Genomic DNA, 19,603 nt, shown 5'->3' with positions numbered 1-19,603 from the left:
ATACGATAAAAACTATTTTATAGAAAAAATAATTATTTTTGCATCGCTTTATTCTGAGGACTATAACTTTTTTTTTTTCTTTGATGACGCTGTATGGCGGCTCGTTTTTTGCGGGACAAGATGTCATTTTCAGCGGTACCATGGTTATTTATATCCGTCTTTTTGATCGCGTGTTATTCCACTTTTTGTTTGGCAGTATGATAATAAAGCGTTGTTTTTTGCCTGTTTTTTTTTTATTTTTTTTACGGTGTTCACTGAAGGGGTTAACTAGTGGGACAGTTTTATAGGTCGGGTCGTTACGGACGCGGCGATACTAAATATGTGCTCTTTTATTGTTTTTTTTTATTATTTAGATAAAGAAATGTATTTATAGGAACAATATATATATATACATTTTTTTTTTTTGGGGGGGGGATTTTTTTTTTTTCTTACACATGTGAATGTGTTTTTTTTTTACACTATAACATTGCCCCAGGGGGGAAAATCATGTTATAGTGTAAGATCGCCGATCTGACACTTTGCTGTGCACTGTGTCAGATCGGCGATCTGACGTGCACAGCTCCTGGAGGCTTCCCGGCGCCTGCTCTGAGCTCCCCTGCTCCCTGCAGGACCCGGATGCCGCGGCCATCTTGGATCTGGGCCTGCTGCAGGGAGGAGGAGGTAAGAGACCCTCGGAGCAACGCGATCACATCGCGTTGCTCCGGGGTTCTCAGGGAAGCACGCAGGGAGCCCCCTCCCTGCGCGATGCTTCCCTATACCGCCGGAACACTGCAATCATGTTTGATCGCAGTGTGCCAGGGGTTAATGTGCCGGGGGCGATCCGTGACCGCTCCTGGCACATAGTGCCGGATGTCAGATGTGATAACCAGCTGACACCCGGCCGTGCTCCCCCCGTGATATGAAGTACTATCCCGTCGGTGGGCATACGGGCCCACCCCACCTCGACGGGATAGTACGTCTAATGTCAGAAAGGGGTTAAAACATGAGATACGAAAAAGAGAAAAAAACGCATTTAAAAAACGCACTTAAAAATGCAAGTAGGCTAATTTAGCTTAGGCCGCATCCACAAGTTGAGTACTTCAGTTTTTTACCTCAGTATAATTGTAAACCAAAACCAGGAGTGGAACAATTAAAGGAAATGTATAATAGAAACAAGTTACCATTTCTGCATTTTTCACCCACTCCTGGTTTTGGCTTACAAATATTGAGGTAAAAAACTCACTAAGTACTCAATGTGTGCACGTGGCCTAATAGGTGCAGAAATGTTGCAGAAAATCTTCAACATCAAAAACATACCAAATACTCATTGTGAGTTTTTTACCTCAGTATTTGTGAGCCAAAATCAGGAGTATGTGAACAATGCAGTGCTGCACATGTTTCTACTATACTTTTCCTCTGATTGTTCCACTCCTGATTTTCACTTACAAATACTGAGGTAAAAAACTCATCAAATACTTAGCTTGTGCTCAAGGCCTAACACTACAATAGTGATGAGTGAGTGTACTTGTTACTGGGGTTTTCCGAGCATGCTCGGATGTTCTCCAAGTATCTTGGGCGTGCTCATAGATTATGTTTTGAGTCCCTGCAGCTGCATGATTTGGGGCTGTTAGACAACCTGAACACATGCAGGGATTGCCTGTTTGTTAGGGTATCCCCACATGTATTCAGGTTGTCTAGCAGCCGCAAATCATGCAGCTGCAGGGACTAAAACTTAATCTACGAGCATGCCCAAGATACTCGGCGAACACCCGAGCATGTTCGGAAAACCCCGAGTAACGAGCACACTCACTCATCACTAGTGTCCAATGCAATTCTATTGGGAAAATCTGCATATAAAACTCAACATACAAGAGAAAATGACTTGTGGATTTCAAATACTCACCACAGGTCATTTTACACAGCGTAAAATAAAAGCAAAGTGGGCAGGAGTTTTCTATAAATCCCATCCACTTCAATGAACTTTAGGACGCTGTGCTGTTTGTGCACTGAAAATACGCAGCGTCAATAACTCACCAATAACTCATCATGGGAACTTAACCCTAATATGGATAATGGCCTCAGGTGTCTTCCTTTTATTGGAGTTCTTTGCATCCCATCGTTATGTTCCCAGCAGTGTTTCCTGTTCTCATACTGTGCTTTTCTGTCTCACATCTGTATTACTTCCATGTTACTATCTAGGTCTCTTCTACAAGCACTTTGAATATGAAATGGGATAAAAACAAAAGAGGCCAAAGCACTGAGGCACGTGTTAATTACACTAAATTGGGACACACTTTCCCATGAATAATGTCACCTGAGGCGGTAATGGTAAGTGAGGACACAGTAGACTAATCAGGAGCATAGAGTGGGCAATCCTAGAACTCATCTGAAAGTACAGCATCGTTGATCATTTAACTCAAAGATTTCTCTTAGTATGTGCAAAAAACCCACTAAAATTGCAATACACTTTAATCCAAGCATTTTTATAAGCAACATAAAATACATATGAAGGTTCATTGGAAAAAAAAAAGTACCAGAAATGAACTTGCCACATTTGCAAATTATTCTAAAGTCACAAAAAAATACGCTACAAAAGTGAAAAATACATGTTTACAAAAAGTAACGTACTAATTGTAAGGTATTTTCTATTTTCCTACTGATTTACAGATAACGCGATGCGGTTTCCGCATTTTGATGAAGAAAACCATCAACAAATAAAAAGTAGTGTTCCATATGAAACGCAAGAGAAGGTATCCATTCATTTTCTATAGAAGCTCTTTCCATTTAGGTTGACAAGACAGCCTAGTTTAGGTGAACTGTGGGAACTGAAGAAGGGTTTGGCCTACAGTCTATTGTGTATGGGGGGACTGGACGATTTACTGTCAGGAAAAATATTCATCTGGAATGTCTGATTTCAGAGTGTCTCTCGGAGATGAGCCGCCCCCAGACATGTCTCTCATAGAGAACACAGGAGCTCTCGACCGAACGAGCACTCTTATGGTTGATGACTACCGGACAAATGATGTATTTTTGTAAACAGAATACCCCAGAGAGGTGTACTGATCTTCCCCAATAAAGGATTGGAAATGTTAGATTTAATATGTCCTATGCTTTGTTCCTACAGGACATAAGACATCGCAAGAGATCTCTGGCAAAGTCATGTGCTTGTCTCTCCATTACCAAGCAAGATACTAAAAAGTATAAAATTCAGACTCAGGACACCAACCATCTACAACAACAAAATATTTTAATCCATATAAAGGATTAAAATTGTCTCTCATTGCTCCAAATTGCATGTCCTGGATTGACTTTTCTTTTGCTGTTAATACCAGATTTTAACCTCATTGTATAAGCTAAGGCCCATTTAGACGAGATGATAATTGGTGAAACTAGGGACGATCACTCCATCCCGATGAGTCCATGTAAATATGCGAGCAATTACCCAACGAATGAACGAAACGCACAGGGAATGTGCTGCCCTCAATATGATGCTGTTTGGGGACAGAATTAATGTATTAAAGCAGATTCCACAACACAAACCGTACTCATTATAAAATACATCTCTCAAACCTGATGGGGCTGGTATATGTACTTTGATAATCCATGTCAAAATGGCTGTATAATCCTCATATTAAAAGGAATCTAAATGTATTCACCCATCCTGACAGCTGCAGCTGTGAGACCTGATCAGCAGGGAGGAGGGACACTGAGGGATTGTCAATCATGCTAGGTGGGCAGATATTGAGTTTAATTGTTCACATAAGATTATACATCCATAATGACATGGATAGATACAGCATTATTATCAGATCTAAGAGACTGATGAATTTAGTCATACTGTATAAGCAACTTGCATTGTGAAATCTGGTGACACATCTGCTTTAAACACTCATTCTGTACCCATCGGGTTTTTGTTGGCCAATGTAAACAAGTGCTGGAATCATGTATATAGTTGATCAACGCTGGTTAGCTAATGACATATCCAACATACAATCACAGTTTAGATAAGCTGCCTTGAAGTGCCATTAAGACATTAATTGCATTGAATACTCAGAACTTCTATATGAGCATAGAAAAGTATAAAAAAAAAATATGAGTGCAGTGTGTTTCAGGTGTGCATTAAAATAAATCCACAAAAAACCAAAACAAATCAGAAACTTCCAAACTTTCATATGGGCAGTCCAGAATTGTGTAAAGACATAGTAATGTAAGTGTATGTTAACTTTTGACTTTGCATTAAGTAATAAAAATTCCTTAAAACATTCTCTCTCTCTGTCTCATTACTCTGGCATTTGGCAAATATTAGGAATTATGGTAATGCTAATTGATCTAAAACGGGAAAGGTTTATTCTGATTTCATGTCAGATATTGAGAAAAACATGCAGATGTGTCTTTTTATATAGTGTATGTAAACTTCTGGTTTCAGCTGTATCTAAAGATAATGCTGTATCTGAGCACAGAGGCCGTATCTAACAAGACGGACTATATGTATCTAAACATAATGCTGTACCTGAAAAGAGAAGCTTAATTTAGGAACACATTCAGCTTTCTCTTTAGGCCGTGTTCACATCTTGTCTGTGGCAGCATGGCAGGTTCCAGGATTCGAATATACCATTAGACGGAGCCATAGATTTCAGTTATCACATGGAGTCCAAAACATGCAACTTTGGACTTTTTTTTTTTTTTTTGAGGGGGGGGGGGGCACAGCCAAAGAAGGCTGAGTTTGCATGCACTGTGCCCCGTGTTATAACTGGAATCTATGGCTCAGTCTCAGCCACATCCAAACCTCATTTTCGAATCCCCTGACGGAACCGTGAACGTGCGTCAGAGATGTGATGATGACACATACATACATACAGCTCCTGTCTTTGAGTTCACACATCAGGGCTATTTCTTGTATCAAAGTTGAGTTATAGTTCGACAGAACATTTTTTGAAAAATGTCACATTTACATAATAGCATTTTATTAGGAGCTCTAACACTTCAGGGTTAAACTCATCACCCACTTAGGAAATACCAGCTGAAGCTTCGTGCAGTTAAGATCCACACCAAAATTAATGGATTAGATTGGAAATAAAACAAACACTTGGACGGACTTGGAATTAAAGAAGCGATTACAGTACGTAACTTGGAGCTCACACAACATTCTGAGGGCTTTACCTACTGATAGTGCCAGTACTACACGCCTCACCACAGGGCAGGGAGGGCTGGACAGACAGCACTTGGATGACACAAGTATGGCCACCAAGAGCAATCTGTTTTCATTGACAAGTTCGAGCCATGAATTGAATCAATAATGGTCGTGTCTCTAGATAGGGTTTTTTTGCAATCAGTTCACACAGAAAATGAACCACTTACAGATTATAAGCTTGCGGGCAGGGCCCTCGCTCATCCTGGAAATGCTGAACTACGTGTTACTTTGTGATGTCTTTATTGTTTGTACATGTCCCCACTTAATTGTAAAGCGCTGCAGAATATATTGGCACTATATTAATATAATTATTATTATCCTTGAAAAAACACAGAACATTATGCTAAATGACAACTAAGAGCTCTTTCAGAGATGATTGCATAATCGTCAGATCCCACCAATTTTTATCATAAGCCCAGAAAACTCCATTTACCAGTTATGGACAGAAATATACGTGGCACTCCTTAATGGTAGATGAGAGCTCAAGTAGGATCCAAGTAGCACTCCAAAATAAATTCAAAGCTTTATTACAGAATTGCAATCCTCTATGCATATGATTAACGTTTCGGCTACCTCTTGGCCCTTCTTCAGAAATAAACTGCAAAAAGCAATCCTCATCACAGCACCATAAGTTTATCACCTAGTGCTGTCTTTTCTGTTGTCTGCTTGCTTTTTGCAATCTGTTTCTAAAGTAGGCCCAAGTGGTGGTTGAAACGTTAATGCATATACAGAGGATTGCTATTCGTAATAAAGCTTTGAATTCATTTTGGAGTGCCAAGTTCCCCAATTTAACAATTAGCCACATAAATTCCAGTGAGTTTTCTCTGTTAGGTTGCATTTATATGGCTGCGTTGCATGGTCCATGCACAAACTGTTATTTCTGGACTATATGCCTATGAGGCTGCTGAGTTCTGGTAATGGGACCTGAAGCTGGTCTGGAAATCACAGAAATTGTTTCTACTGTTTTAAGACATCCATAAAGCAGCCACATTTTAGCCTCCATTTCAGGTTTGCAAGTCTTAGGCTATCTCCAGGTCTTCCCCCAGCATAGTTCTACAGAACCAAAGCTAGATTAACATCAGGTTTTATAGTTATTGAAATTTAATCCGTCACAATTTTTTACATTTGCTATAAAATACATCTTAAACCTGAAGAGGCTGGTGAATATACTTTGAAAAGCCATGTCAGAATGGCTGAAAAATCCCGTTATCAAAATGAGACTTTAGATTCCAGCTAAAGAGTGAGAGAGCTCATGAGTACAAGTGTATTCAATCTCTGTCCACCAATCCGGCCTGACTTGACATTTGCTGCATGCACTGAGCAGTGTGAGATCTCAGCAGGGAGGAGGGACACTGAGAAGCTGTCAATTAGGATAGGTGGGTGGAGATTGCTTTTAAACTTTAATAAGGCATTATACAGCCATTCTGACAAAGGTTTACAAAGTAAGTACACCCTCAGGCCTCAGATCTATTTAATAATCTTTGCAGTCTGTATTGTCCTATCTGGTGAAGCAGAAATGTGGGAGGTTTAGGTATTATGGGCAAAAAGTTAGTCTTAGTTAAAATTATCTCTAGTGTTTGCAATGCCAAAATCACTATTATACATATTACAGGGGTCTAACGATAGAGTAAGTTTATGGCACTCAGCTTGCTAATTCTTTCCATTTTATATGGGAACACTCGATTATTAATTCATGACTATCACAGGCTGCACCTAAACCCTGTGGTTAGCCCTGAATCTCATTGTTGTGAGAGCCTCAAATTACTGATAAACGTTAGTTGAATCCGCTGCGGATGAATAAAGCATTGTACCTTCATCCCCTTCTGATAGATACTCTGCATCACTGAGAATCTCGGGTACATTGGCTTTACGTACTGTGTAATTCAAGTAAACATAAGTAAATGGCAGCAATGAGATGCACAGAAAATTCATTTATTTTGCACACAGAAATATTTGCTTATTGGCCAGCACTAATTTTGTCCAGTATACCGCAATAATAGATAAGATAGGCTGTAAAAATGTGTGACAGTAGACATGTGTAGCTGAAAACTATTACCCCTGATACCTCATGAAAGTGCGTTCTGTTTGGTATATGTTATTTTGGAGCGACCATTTCCTCTATTCTAGAGGAGAAAGATGGACACGCTCCCGACTCTAATAAAATGTAAGGACTGACCGCTCCGCCTCGTAGACATTACAGGAGCAGAACATCCGGGTGAAAAGCAGAACTATCCAACCAATATAAATCAAATCTCTGTTTCTAACTTTGTGTTTTTGTGGTTGATTTGTGGTCATTAGGTCACATATAATAATATAGAGCATCGACAGGAAAATAAAAATTGCAATATAACTTGAATGAGTACCTTATAATGATGAGCGAACGTGCTCGGATAAAGTGTTATTGGAGCATGCTCATGTGCTAACTGAATGTCTTCAGCGTGCTTGAGAATTATGTTCGAGCATGACTTAGCCAAACCAGAATCTCAATTTGCAAACACATTGTTTCGGGGTATTGCTCCTCATCAGTGCAAAGTATGAGATCTGATTTGGCTAGGTGAGAGGCTTAAGACTGGGATCTAAGGGGTAACGTTTCTCCTTGTGGAGTATGACAAACCAGACCTGGCATGTCAGAGTGAGGAGATGAATACGTATGCATTGCGCATAAGTCTCCTCACTCTGACATACCAGGCCTAGCTTGTCACTCTCCACACAAGAGAAATGTTACCCCTAAGATCTTTGGTTTATCCAGAAATGTTATTTCAGACAATTTTATAACATGATAAATTAACCATAACTTTGATTTCTGCAGTAATGACATTATGTTTATGATTTGCATGACCGCTGCAGCCAAACAGAGTTGAAGCTGGCATATATTGCATGTGATGAGCTGCAGGATCAACAGGGACCACCAAAGTGGTGACTTAGGAATGGCAAGTAATGTGCAAGATGACTTAAAATTATTCAATTACGATATTACATTCCCTGCTGTTAACCAAATTTTAGAAATAATTATTTAACTGATCTGGCACCCAAAGCTTTTAAGCACCATGAAATGTATGGTACTGTTACTAATGCGCCATACTGTATGGCAATTTTAAGGAGGTACTGTATGGTATGGTTATATGTGCACTGCAGGAAAGTTATTGGCCTACGTATGGCACTGTTATCTGGACAACGTATGATATGATATGACTATTTGCACATATACCGTATGATCGGGGTGGAGTGCCAATAGAGGGTACTACACAGGGTCCATCATGGGCGGCAGGTCCTGCTGCTACCTCTGCGCACCCATATCAACGCCCCTGACTGAACAGTAAAATCTCTGCGCTCAGTCGTCTGATTATCCTCTTAGTTTGTAACCCTGTGCGGCTTTGTTGGGATTTTAGGAATACTGGATTCAGATCTAAATAAATTTTACTGGATATTAATTTAATGGAGGCAAAAAGTTAAAAGCTAAAACTCTTCATAGTGCTGGTGATGACACAGATAAAAGGAAGGATATACGTTGTTCCCATACCTTCATCATCTGACATGTCCAGGACCTCGTTCATTGTTTCAGGAACATTCATTTTATGCTTTTCAGTCACCATCTGTTGGATTAAAAAAAAAACAAAAAGAAAGAAATGATCACTTCCTATGTTAAGTTTAGGATATACGAAGCCAAGTGTGATAACATAGTTGGAAAAAGCAGCAAGATGATGTGTTGTGTGTGTGTCGGCTTTCATGCCAAGAGAAGAGCAATCCCTGGAGTTGATAAAAGATTTACTATGCCTATAACACGTGGGCTCCAAACTCTGAAACCTCAACACATGGAATACACGCACAGATATCTTGATTAATACATCCAGGCCTAAAGGAAGGTCACCGTGCTTAAAGAGGTTGTCCTGCGGTCAGAATGTCCAGCAGATAGGCAGGAGTTTGTGTGGAGCAGTGGTCATACGTTGGAAGAGGCCAAACAGAAACCACCAAGTGAGAGTGGACCCTCCCTGCTGTAGGCTAGCGAAAAAAGGGGGCAGCGGGATGAGAGTAATGCATGTCTGCAAGATCAGACTACACACAGGGTTTACTTGTAGCCTGCAACCATGGAGACACACAAGTCCTATAGCTGCAGAACAAAAGAAGTTAAGTGTAAAAAGGTTCATGACCTTAACTTTATGAAACATCTTTTAAATCTGAAGCACACAATAAAATAAGTAACTGGACATCACTAGTTCGGCATACTATGCATTTCGACATCTCACTTGTGACAGTGGCACATCCAATCACAAGGTTTAGAGATGCAGTTTTGCTACATACATCTTCCCTCCTGCTTGGTTTACATCTATCTCCACCCTTCTCAGACTTTAAGAAGCCAGAACTGTCAATCAAAGAAGAGGGGGAGGGAGAGATAGAGGTAAAATGACTGATAGGAAGGTGTATGTAAATGATTGGTTCCGCCGTGAAGCACCGAGCGGGGGGACTTAGTTTGGACAGTTATTCTGTGCTGTCAGAGTCCCTTAAAGAGAATCTGTGAATCTGTCAGTAGGTTCCATCCTCCTAAGCCGGGTACATGGGCATGTAGGTAATAGGAAGGCGAATTAAATAATACTGTAATGAAGGGGAATCCCTCCAAAATTATTAATTATTAAAGGGGGAACTCCTACACCTCTAATGGGTTCCGATAGTAATTATTCTCAAACTTGAGCACTATACTAAACATGTGGGGGGATTATATATATATATTTTGACCCAATACCCACTGGTGAGTCTATGTGAACATGTATATTTTGGCATTACTAGAATAATGCTAAACTATCAGGTATTCCAATATATAGGCCATATATAGTCATTTGATGGGTATGTGCATCATCTATGTGATGACATAAGCTAGCAATATATCATCTGACATCTGGGACCCCCACCACTCACATGGGAGGTAAATTGCAGTACCCTGCAGCAGTCACTAAGCAGTGTATGGTATTGCGGTGCTCTGCTCTGCATATAACTTAAATCCGGCCACCGCTGGAGCAGATTGCAGCTGAATCGGTGCAGGTTCAGTATGAAAAATGTTCTCATTGATCTTATATGGGTGACCTATCCTATGGATAGGTTATCAACTGTGTAGTCCAGAGCAACCCCATTATGCCCAATCCTGAAGGTCTGGCGTATTACAGTCACATACTATGTAACTGTGTTATTTAACATTCAGTAGAACTGAGTGCTGATTTAATGAGATTGGTATTTCCAGCCAATGAGCTTTCATGTTTTGTCATAATAAATGTGTAAATCTATATATCCAAGCATAAACTATGCTAAAAGTTAAAACAGTAAAATGCTTTTATGTAGATTGCAACTTTCATAAGAGATTTAATTATCTGGTTGCTAATCTCCTCAATCATTGTGGGCTGTGCAGCTCATCTCTCAGCCAGAGATTTGGCTCATCAGTAGAACACAACGTGTCATCACCTGCTTATTGTCAATGCTAGGAGAATGGAGTTACTGGACGTTTTCACATCAATCAAAAAGTGTTTTCTATAAATCTACATAGAAATAATGAATTGTAGTTTTTTACGCTCCCATCAAAGGTTGATGCATTGCAAGGGACATCAGTAAGCAGACAGAAATACTGTAAGGCTATGTTCACACGATGCGGTTTTTGCTGCGGATCCGCAGACGTTTTCCATGCAGGGTACAGTACAATGTTACCCTATGGAAAACGAAATCCGCTGTGCCGACGATCCTTTTTTCCCCAAGAAAATCCGCGCTGATTTTCTGCGGAAAAAAAGAAGTACCATGTCAATTCTTTCTGCGGATTCCGCTGCGGGTTTCCACCTGCCCCAATAGGAAACTGCAGTTGGAAACCCGCAGTGGAATCCGCAGTAGAAAAAGGACCAAAAACCGCAGTGGAAATCCGCGGTGGGTTCTCAAAATCAGGACCTGAAAAATCCGCAGGCAAAAAAGGATCGTGTGAACAAGCCCTAAATGTAGAAACCAATGGCTCCAGTATTTATAGATCCTGCCTCCAAAAACACTGTGTGCACAAACTGTAACCCCGCAATATCCATAAAATACCGCCACTTCTAGATTATCTTTTCTTAGAACTCTACATTTTGCCGTTCCCTTGTTATTAACCCCTTTACCCCCAAGGGTGGTTTTCAAGTTAAGGACCAGGCCAATTTTTACAATTCTGACCACTGTCCCTTTATGAGGTTATAACTCTGGAACGCTTCAACGGATCCCAGTGATTCTGACAACGTTTTCTCGTGACATATTGTACTTCATGATAGTGGTAAAATTTCTTTGATATTACCTGTGTTAATTTGTGAAAAAAATGGAAATGTGGCGAAAATTTTGAAAATTTCGCAATTTTCAAACTTTGAATTTTTATGCAATTAAATCACAGAGATATGTCACACAAAATACTTATTAAGTAACATTTTCCACATGTCTACTTTACATCAGCACAATTTTGGAACCAAAATTTTTTTTTTTGTTAGGGAGTTGTAAGGGTTAAAATTTGACCAGCAATTTCTCATTTTTATAACTCCATTTTTTTTAGGTACCACATCTCATTTGAAGTCATTTTGAGGGGTCTATATGATAGAAAATAACCAAGTGTGACACCATTCTAAAAACTGCACCCCTCAAGGTGCTCAAAACCACAGTCAAGAAGTTTATTAACCCTTCAGGTGTTTCACAGCAATTTTTGGAATGTTTAAATGAAAATGAACATTTAACTTTTTTTCACAAAAAATTTAATTCAGCTCCAATTTATTTTATTTTACCAAGGGTAACAGGAGAAAATGGACCCCAAAAGTTGTTGAACAATTTGTTCTGAGTACGCTGATACCCCATGTGTGGGGGTAAACCACTGTTTGGGCACATGGCAGAGCTCGGAAGCGAAGGAGCGCCATTTGACTTTTCAGTGCAAAATTGACTGGAATTGAGATGGGACGCCATGTTGCGTTTGGAAGGCCCCTGATGTGCCTAAACATTGAAACCCCCACAAGTGACACCATTTTGGAAAGCAGACCCCCTAAGGAACTTATCTAGATGTGTGGTGAGCACTTTGACCCATTAAGTGATTCACAGAAGTTTATAATGCAGAGCCGTAAAAATAAAAAATCATATTTTTTCACAAAAATGATCTTTTTGCCCCCAATTTTTTATTTTCCCAAGGGTAAGAGAAGAAATTGGACCACAAAAGTTGTTGTACAATTTGTCCTGAGTACGCTGATACCCGATATATGGGGGTAAACCACTGTTTGGGCGCATGGGAGAGCTCGGAAGGGAAGCAGCGCCGTGCGACTTTTCAATGCAAAATTGACAGGAAATGAGATGGGACGCCATGTTGCATTTGGAGAAAAACTGATGCACCTAAACATTGAAACTTCCCACAAGTGACACCATTTTGGAAAGTAGACCCCCTAAGGAACTCATCTAGATGTGTTGTGAGAGCTTTGAACCCCCAAGTGTTTCACTACAGTTTATAACGCAGAGCCGTGAAAATACAAATTATTTTTTAGCCCCCAGTTTTGTATTTTTCCAAGGGTAACAGTTGAAATTGGACCCCAAAAGTTGTTGTCTAATTTGTTCTGAGTACGCCGATACCCCATATGTGGGGGGGAACCACCGTTTGAGCGCATGGCAGAGCTTGGAAGGGAAGGAGTGTCATTTGGAATGCAGACTTAGATGGATTGGTCTGCAGGCTTCACATTGCGTTTGCAGAGCCCCTAATGTACCTAAACAGTAGAAACCCCTCACAAATGACACTATACTGGAAACTAGACCCCCCAAGGAACTTATCTAGATGTGTTGTGAGAACTTTGAACCCCAAAGTGTTTCACTACCGTTTATAATGCAGAGCCGTGAAAATAAAAAATAATTTTTTTTCCACAAAAAATTATTTTTTAGCCCCCAGTTTTGTATTTTCCCAAGGGTAACAGGAGAATTTGGACCCAAAAAGTTGTTGTCCAATGTGTCCTGAGTACCCTGATACCCCGTATATTGGGGTAAACCCGTTTGGGCGCACGGGAGAGCTCGGAAGGGAAGGAGCACTGTTTTACTTTTTCAACGCAGAATTGGCTGGAATTGAGATCGGACGCCAAGTCACGTTTGTAGAGCCCCTGATGTGCCTAAACAGTGTAAACCCCCCAAATATAACTGAAACCCTAATCCAAACACATCCCTAACCCTAATCCCAATGGTAACCCTAACAACACCCCTAACCCTGACACACCCCTAATCCCAACCCTATTCCCAACCGTAAATGTAATCCAAACCCTAACCCTAACTTTAGCCCCAACCCTAACCCTAACTTTAGCCCCAACCCTAACTGTAGCCTTAACCCTAGCCCCAACCCTAACCCTAGCCCTAACCCTAGCCCTAACCCTAGCCCTAACCCTAATGGGAAAATGGAAATAAATACATTTTTTTAATTTTCCCTACCTAAGGGGGTGATGAAGGGGAGTTTGATTTACTTTTATTGCAGGGTTTTTAGCGGATTTTTATGATTGGCAGCCGTCACACACTGACGCTTTTTATTGCAAAAAATATTTTTTGCGTTACCACATTTTGAGAGCTATAATTTTTCCATATTTTGGTCCACAGAGTCATGTGAGGTCTTGTTTTTTTGCGGGACGAGTTGACGTTTTTATTGGTTACATTTTCGGGCACGTGACATTTTTTGATCACTTTTTATTCCGATTTTTGTAAGGCAAAATGACCAAAAACCAGCTATTCATGAATTTCTTTTGGGGGAGGCGTTTATACCATTCCGCATTTGGTAAAATGGATAAAGCAGTTTTATTCTTCTGGTCAGTATGATTACAGCGATACCTCATTTATATAATTTTTTTATGTTTTGGCGCTTTTATACGATAAAAACTATTTTATAGAAAAAATAATTATTTTTCCATCGCTTTATTCTGAGGACTATAACTTTTTTATTTTTTCGCTGATGATGCTGTATGGCCGCTCGTTTTTTGCGGGACAAGATGCCGTTTTCAGCGGCACTATGGTTATTTATATCCGTCTTTTTGATCACGTGTTATTCCACTTTTTGTTTGGCGGTATGATAATAAAGCGTTGTTTTTTGCCTCGTTTTTTTTTCACGGTGTTCACTGAAGGGGTTAACTAGTGGGACAGTTTTATAGGTCGGGTCGTTACGGACGCGGCGATACTAAATATGTGTACTTTTATTGTTTCTTCTCTTATTTAGATAAAGAAATGGATTTATAGGAACAATATACAGTATATATATATAGATATATATATTAGGATTTTTTTTCATTTTTTTTTACACATGTGAATTTTTTTTTTTTTACACTATAACATTGCCCCGGGGGGGGGGCATCATGTTATAGTGTAAGATCGCTGATCTGACACTCTGCTGTGCACTATGTAAGATCAGCGATCTGACGTGCACTCCTGCAGGCTTACCAGCGCTTGCTCTGAGCAGGCGCTGGTAAGCCACCTCCCTGCAGGACCCGGAAGGCCCCCCGTGGCCATTTTGGATCTGGGCCTGCTGCAGGGAGGAGGTAAGAGATCCTCTGAGCAACGCAATCACATCGCGTTGCTTCGGGGGTCTCAGGGAAGCACGCAGGTAGCCCCCTCCGTGCACGATGGTTCCCTATACTGCCGGAACACTGCGATCATGTTTGATCGCAGTGTGCCGGGGGTTAATGTGCCGGGGGCGGTCTGTGACCGCTCCTGGCACATAGTGCCGGATGTCAGCTGCGATAGTCAGCTGACACCCGGCCGCGATCGGCCGCTCTCCCCCAGTTAGCGCAGCCGTTTGCTATGACGTACTATCCCGTCGGTGGTCATACGGGCCCACCCCACCTCGACGGGATACTACGTCTAATGTCAGAAAGGGGTTAATCCAAGCAATGAAAGCTCAAATTGAGATGTTACAATTCCCATAGTCAATGGGTCATGTACTTTTAGACTCTGAAACTATCAGAGCAGGGGCAGACACAGACAGAAGATGGCCCCTGTGCAACCAAAATATATTAGTTCTTTGCAGTCCAATAACTCTTCACAATAGACTGTGAGCGCTCGCCAGCAGGGTCTTCTCTCTTATTGCACCAGTCGATGACTTGTTTTGTTCGAGATTATTGTTATTATTTTTATTATGTATACGCCTTTTCACATGTAAAGCGCCATGGAATAAATGGCACTATAATAATAAATAATAATAACAATAATAAAATAATAATGTACAATTCCACAGATTTGGAGGTGGAGTTGGGCCCCATCACCCAATGGGCCCCTAAGCAGCTTCCCTTGTGTTAGGGGAGGTGCAGACGGCCATATTATTGTTCCGAGTGTGAGCTGACAAGACATCTGGATCATATCTGGACCAGGGATAGTCTATGTGGCCGTGCACATGGCCGACTTTTTCCTCGGACAGTATCCGTCCGAGGAAAAATAACAGCTGTCTGCCTGAGTGATGAGATATTCAGATTGCACTCCGACATGCAAGTCAATGAGTCCATGGAAAACATCGGACTGCGCTTGGCTGACATCTGAGTGAAGTCCGATTTTCACAGACTGACAATGGAGAAGATGGAAATTCTGTTCTCCATCTTCACCTCATCACAGAGAACAGGAGTACATTATGATCATGCTCTAATCAAACTCTGAGATTGATCAGTGTCTTGTGCATTATTGGCCGGAACCCGAGAGAATTTACGGCGATCTACACGAGCCCTTAGGCCTCTTTCACACGTCAGTGTCTCCGGTACGTGTAGTGACAGTTTTCTCACGTACCGGAGACACTGACACACGTAGACCCATTCAAATGAATGGGTCTATGCATATGTCTCCTCTCTCCTCTCTGCGCTGGCAGCAGGTCCTGTGTGAGCGGTCACGTGGGACCGCTAATTACAGTGAGGAATATGTGCATATTCCTCACTGTAATGAGCGGTACCACGTTACCGCTCACACAGTAGAGGCTGCCAGAGCTGAGAGGAGAGAGGAGACATCGCGGGAGCTGGCCGGGTGAGTATTTCTTCTGCAAGGGGCCGGGCGGCGCACTGGGGATGGGAGGCGGGGGTCAAATGCAACTTTATTTTTAACAAAAAAGAAAAAAAAACTTGATCATTCATCTCTTCTCTCCTGCGGGGAGAAGAGATGAATGCCGCCTTCAGCACCACAGCGGGGGGGACAGCGCTTACTGTAGCGCTGTCTCTCCTACACGGTCCGTGTGGTCCTCAGGCGGCACACGGGCAGCACACGGATGCTGCACGTGTGCCACACTGATGTGCCACGTGAGCACACGGACACACGGACACGGATAACTCCGGTACCGATTTCTCCGGTACCGGAATTATCTGGACGTGTGAAAGAGGCCTTAGACAGTGTATTGACCCCCAAGGGAAGAGTGACACCCTCTTGGTAATTTATTCATACAAGAGGAACAGCACTAAAAAAGGTCTAGAAAACATGGTCTAGAATTGTTGTTTCATGATGAATGCAGTGTTTTAGTATAACAGACTAGAGGACAGCTCCTTTTTACACTGGATGTGAAGGAAGTGATGTCTGGGACTTCTAGTGATCAGGTCGTCTCCATGTAACTCTTTCCTTATAAAGGAATTGTCCACATTAGCCAAACGCTTTACTAGACTATATTATCACATTATTACAGAGAGTAGCTGGTACGAGGAGCACTGTAATGATATAAATCCACTTACCACTGTAGTCAGAGTCTCTTCTGTCACCACCTTCAAAGTATCAACCACTGAAATGTAGCCCAATCTTCGAGCAATGGCGAGAGCAGTGTTGCCATTCTGGAGGAAAAATAATACAGCAACGCTTTGTATTAGTGCCAGAGGTTAGACACCGATAGCCTAAATGTGAAGAACTGCGACTGTGATTTTTCTACATCCGTACACCCACACCAGACGCCTCCAGCTCACTTCTCCTGATCTACAACTTTCCCTGTGAAGTTTATGCTCTGATGACTCTTTCCTGGATCTCATCCACACATGAAATCAGCGCTGAAAGACAACATCCTGCATGCAATAAGCACAGAACATGTGCAAGTGTATAAAGCTTTAGTAAAGAACCACTGGAAAATATTTAATGAAAAATATTTAATGAAACCTAATTGAAAAAATGATGATTAGCACCAACTGCATGCATTTACTTAAGAAAAAAAAAATTTTCCTCAAAGGTGGACATGCCCATTAAGGCCAATTTTTTGGTTTGTCTGTAGATTCATCAAGTATCAAAACAAAAAAAAACCAAGCATTTTATTTATCAAATTTTATTTTATTCATTTACTGTATATATCTGTGCATGACATATTTTTAGCCATGTAGTTGTTGATGAACATATTTAACACAAATTCATATTTTGGGAAAAAGGATTGGATTTTTCTTTTGGTAATAGTTGTTTAAAAACAGAGTGAAAATAATAAGCGATCTTTTGTGAAAAACTGTTCCCTATGCAAGACCCAGGATTTTGAGGGACCATTTCCAGTATAAAACTGAGGAGTAACTGATTAGATTCTTAGCGACTACTTTAGAATGAGTCTCCATCTTTTAACATCATGTTTTTGTTTGGTACAATATTCAATGCTGATTTATTTCCTAATATATCTTCATGGTGATCCAAGTCATTTTTATTATATACGGTACATCTCTATATCATCTGCAATGTTTTCGAGAAGCAAAAGAATAAAAAAATAAAGCTTGGACTTGCTGTAGCTGTGTCTATACAGGGCTTACAGTACTGGCCACTGCCTAAGTATTGTGTTTAATGTATAATAGTATTCCGTAAGATGACCCAGTGGTAAAAGTAGACCACCAGAATTGAAATTATTTTTAACCCGGTTACAAAATGGAGAGGCAGATTGTCTAAGGGACTGCATTAGCCAGTTGTTGTCTCTGTGCCCCAAAACGCCTGACATAGGTGACCCTAGGTGTGTGCACGTGTTACTGTTTCAGCTGCTGACACCTTCAAACTATGTTCTGCCATGACTTGCGAGACACTTGGACCCTTTAACTCCACGATGAAGAAGACAAACAGGTTTACGAAAATAAACTCTTGTTTACTAGGTCTGAAACATATGTACAAGGAATGATGCTTGAGTTTTTCATCTGGACAGTATAACAGAGGTTCACACTTGACTGTTGCGGACGGTGGCACATTACTTGTGTAGAATGTTGTGTAGAATGTTGCAAATGAATAACAGGCTACGCTGGGGGCCTCCATCTACCCGGTACAGGGCCACGGGGGACAATGTGTTGCGCTGTGACCACTGACCCCCAACGTACACGCTGTGAACGATGTAAGGGAGCCCTCCCTGCTACCACCTTACAGTCATGCACCAGCAGGGCTGATCCTGTATTTATTTACAAAGACCTGCAAGTCTGGCTAACACCAAGACTTGCTTAAGATCCACTTAAGATCCCAACTTGCCTGCTATGAGGATAACTGCTGCCACTGTTCCTTGCTGAAAAAGTGCTACCTTGTAGGTCTGTCCTTCACACACACCCAATGATGATCAGAACTGACTGAGGGTGTCCTTTCTTCTCTCTAGCTCAACCAAGACTGACTATAAAAACAGAAATTAATCCCTAGTGCCCATTTACTCCTTCCCAACTTTGGCCTGGCCCTACAGTTAACCCTGTCACCCCTGACTAAAAGGAAACTGCAGTCTACATCAAGATAAACACACAATCATAAACGGGCCACATTAGATATAATGACAGGGGTCTTCAGAAAGGGTGTTCCACCATCTGTTCCACCATCTTCTCAGCCTTTACAGTTCGAAGCACGACTGACGCTTTTTTCATTTTGTATGGGCTCAGCAGCCCCAAAGGGAATTAATGGAGTATTAATCAAGCATGAGCACTGCCGTTCCATTCTAGTAGAGATAAATGTTCCCCATTCTGTCAATAGGTGCAGGTCCCAGCGATCAGACCCTCACTAAATAACAAACTTGTCACCTATCCAGTAGAAAGGTGATAACTGTTTTCACCATTAAGTCCCTTTGAGCAAACCACAGAAAAAAACTAAATCGGTATTTAATGTCTATAATGCATAGAGCGCAAATTACCGTATATACTCGAGTATAAGCCGAGATTTTCAGCCCACTTTTTTGGGCTGAAATTGCCCCTCTCGGCTTATACTCGAGTCATACCGGGGGTCGGCAGGGGAGGGGGAGCGGGGGCTGTCTAAAAATACTCACCTAGTCCAGGCGCGGTCCCTGCTTCCCCAGCGCCGGCAGCAGCAGCTTCAGCTTCTTCCTGTACTCAGCGGTCACATGGTCCCGCTCATTGCAGTAAATGAATATTCGGCTCCACCTCCCATAGGGGTGGAGCCGCCTATTCATTACTGTAATCAGCGGTACCATGTGACCGCTGAGTACAGGATGAAGTGCTGCGGCGTCGGAGAAGCAGGATCTACACAGCGGCAGGACCAGGTGAGTATACGGGGAGG

The 19,603-nt window shown here is 41.4% G+C and overlaps 1 protein-coding gene across 49 annotated transcripts in view; it reads right to left on the bottom strand.

Annotated features, from left to right (window-relative positions):
- The window catches only part of ANK3 (ankyrin 3), a 756,238-nt gene that overhangs the window by 131,118 nt on the left and 605,517 nt on the right, over positions 1-19,603 (bottom strand). For 38 of the 49 annotated variants that reach the window (XM_077258828.1, XM_077258804.1, XM_077258807.1 and 35 more), the window contains 3 exons: positions 16,849-16,944; positions 8,691-8,763; positions 6,982-7,044 (listed from right to left, as the gene is read on the bottom strand). In XM_077258828.1, coding sequence (XP_077114943.1) covers positions 6,982-7,044; positions 8,691-8,763; positions 16,849-16,944 — 232 coding nt within the window. The remainder of the gene's footprint in view (positions 1-6,981; positions 7,045-8,690; positions 8,764-16,848; positions 16,945-19,603) is intronic. The other 11 variants (XM_077258825.1, XM_077258818.1, XM_077258811.1 and 8 more) reach the window with 1 other exon arrangement.

Source organism: Ranitomeya variabilis, chromosome 4, assembly GCF_051348905.1.
Source record: "Ranitomeya variabilis isolate aRanVar5 chromosome 4, aRanVar5.hap1, whole genome shotgun sequence".
In the NCBI taxonomy this organism is placed as follows: Eukaryota; Metazoa; Chordata; class Amphibia; order Anura; family Dendrobatidae; genus Ranitomeya; species Ranitomeya variabilis.
Note: the sequence above shows the minus strand (reverse complement) of the source record. Positions and strands in the feature narration are given on the sequence as shown.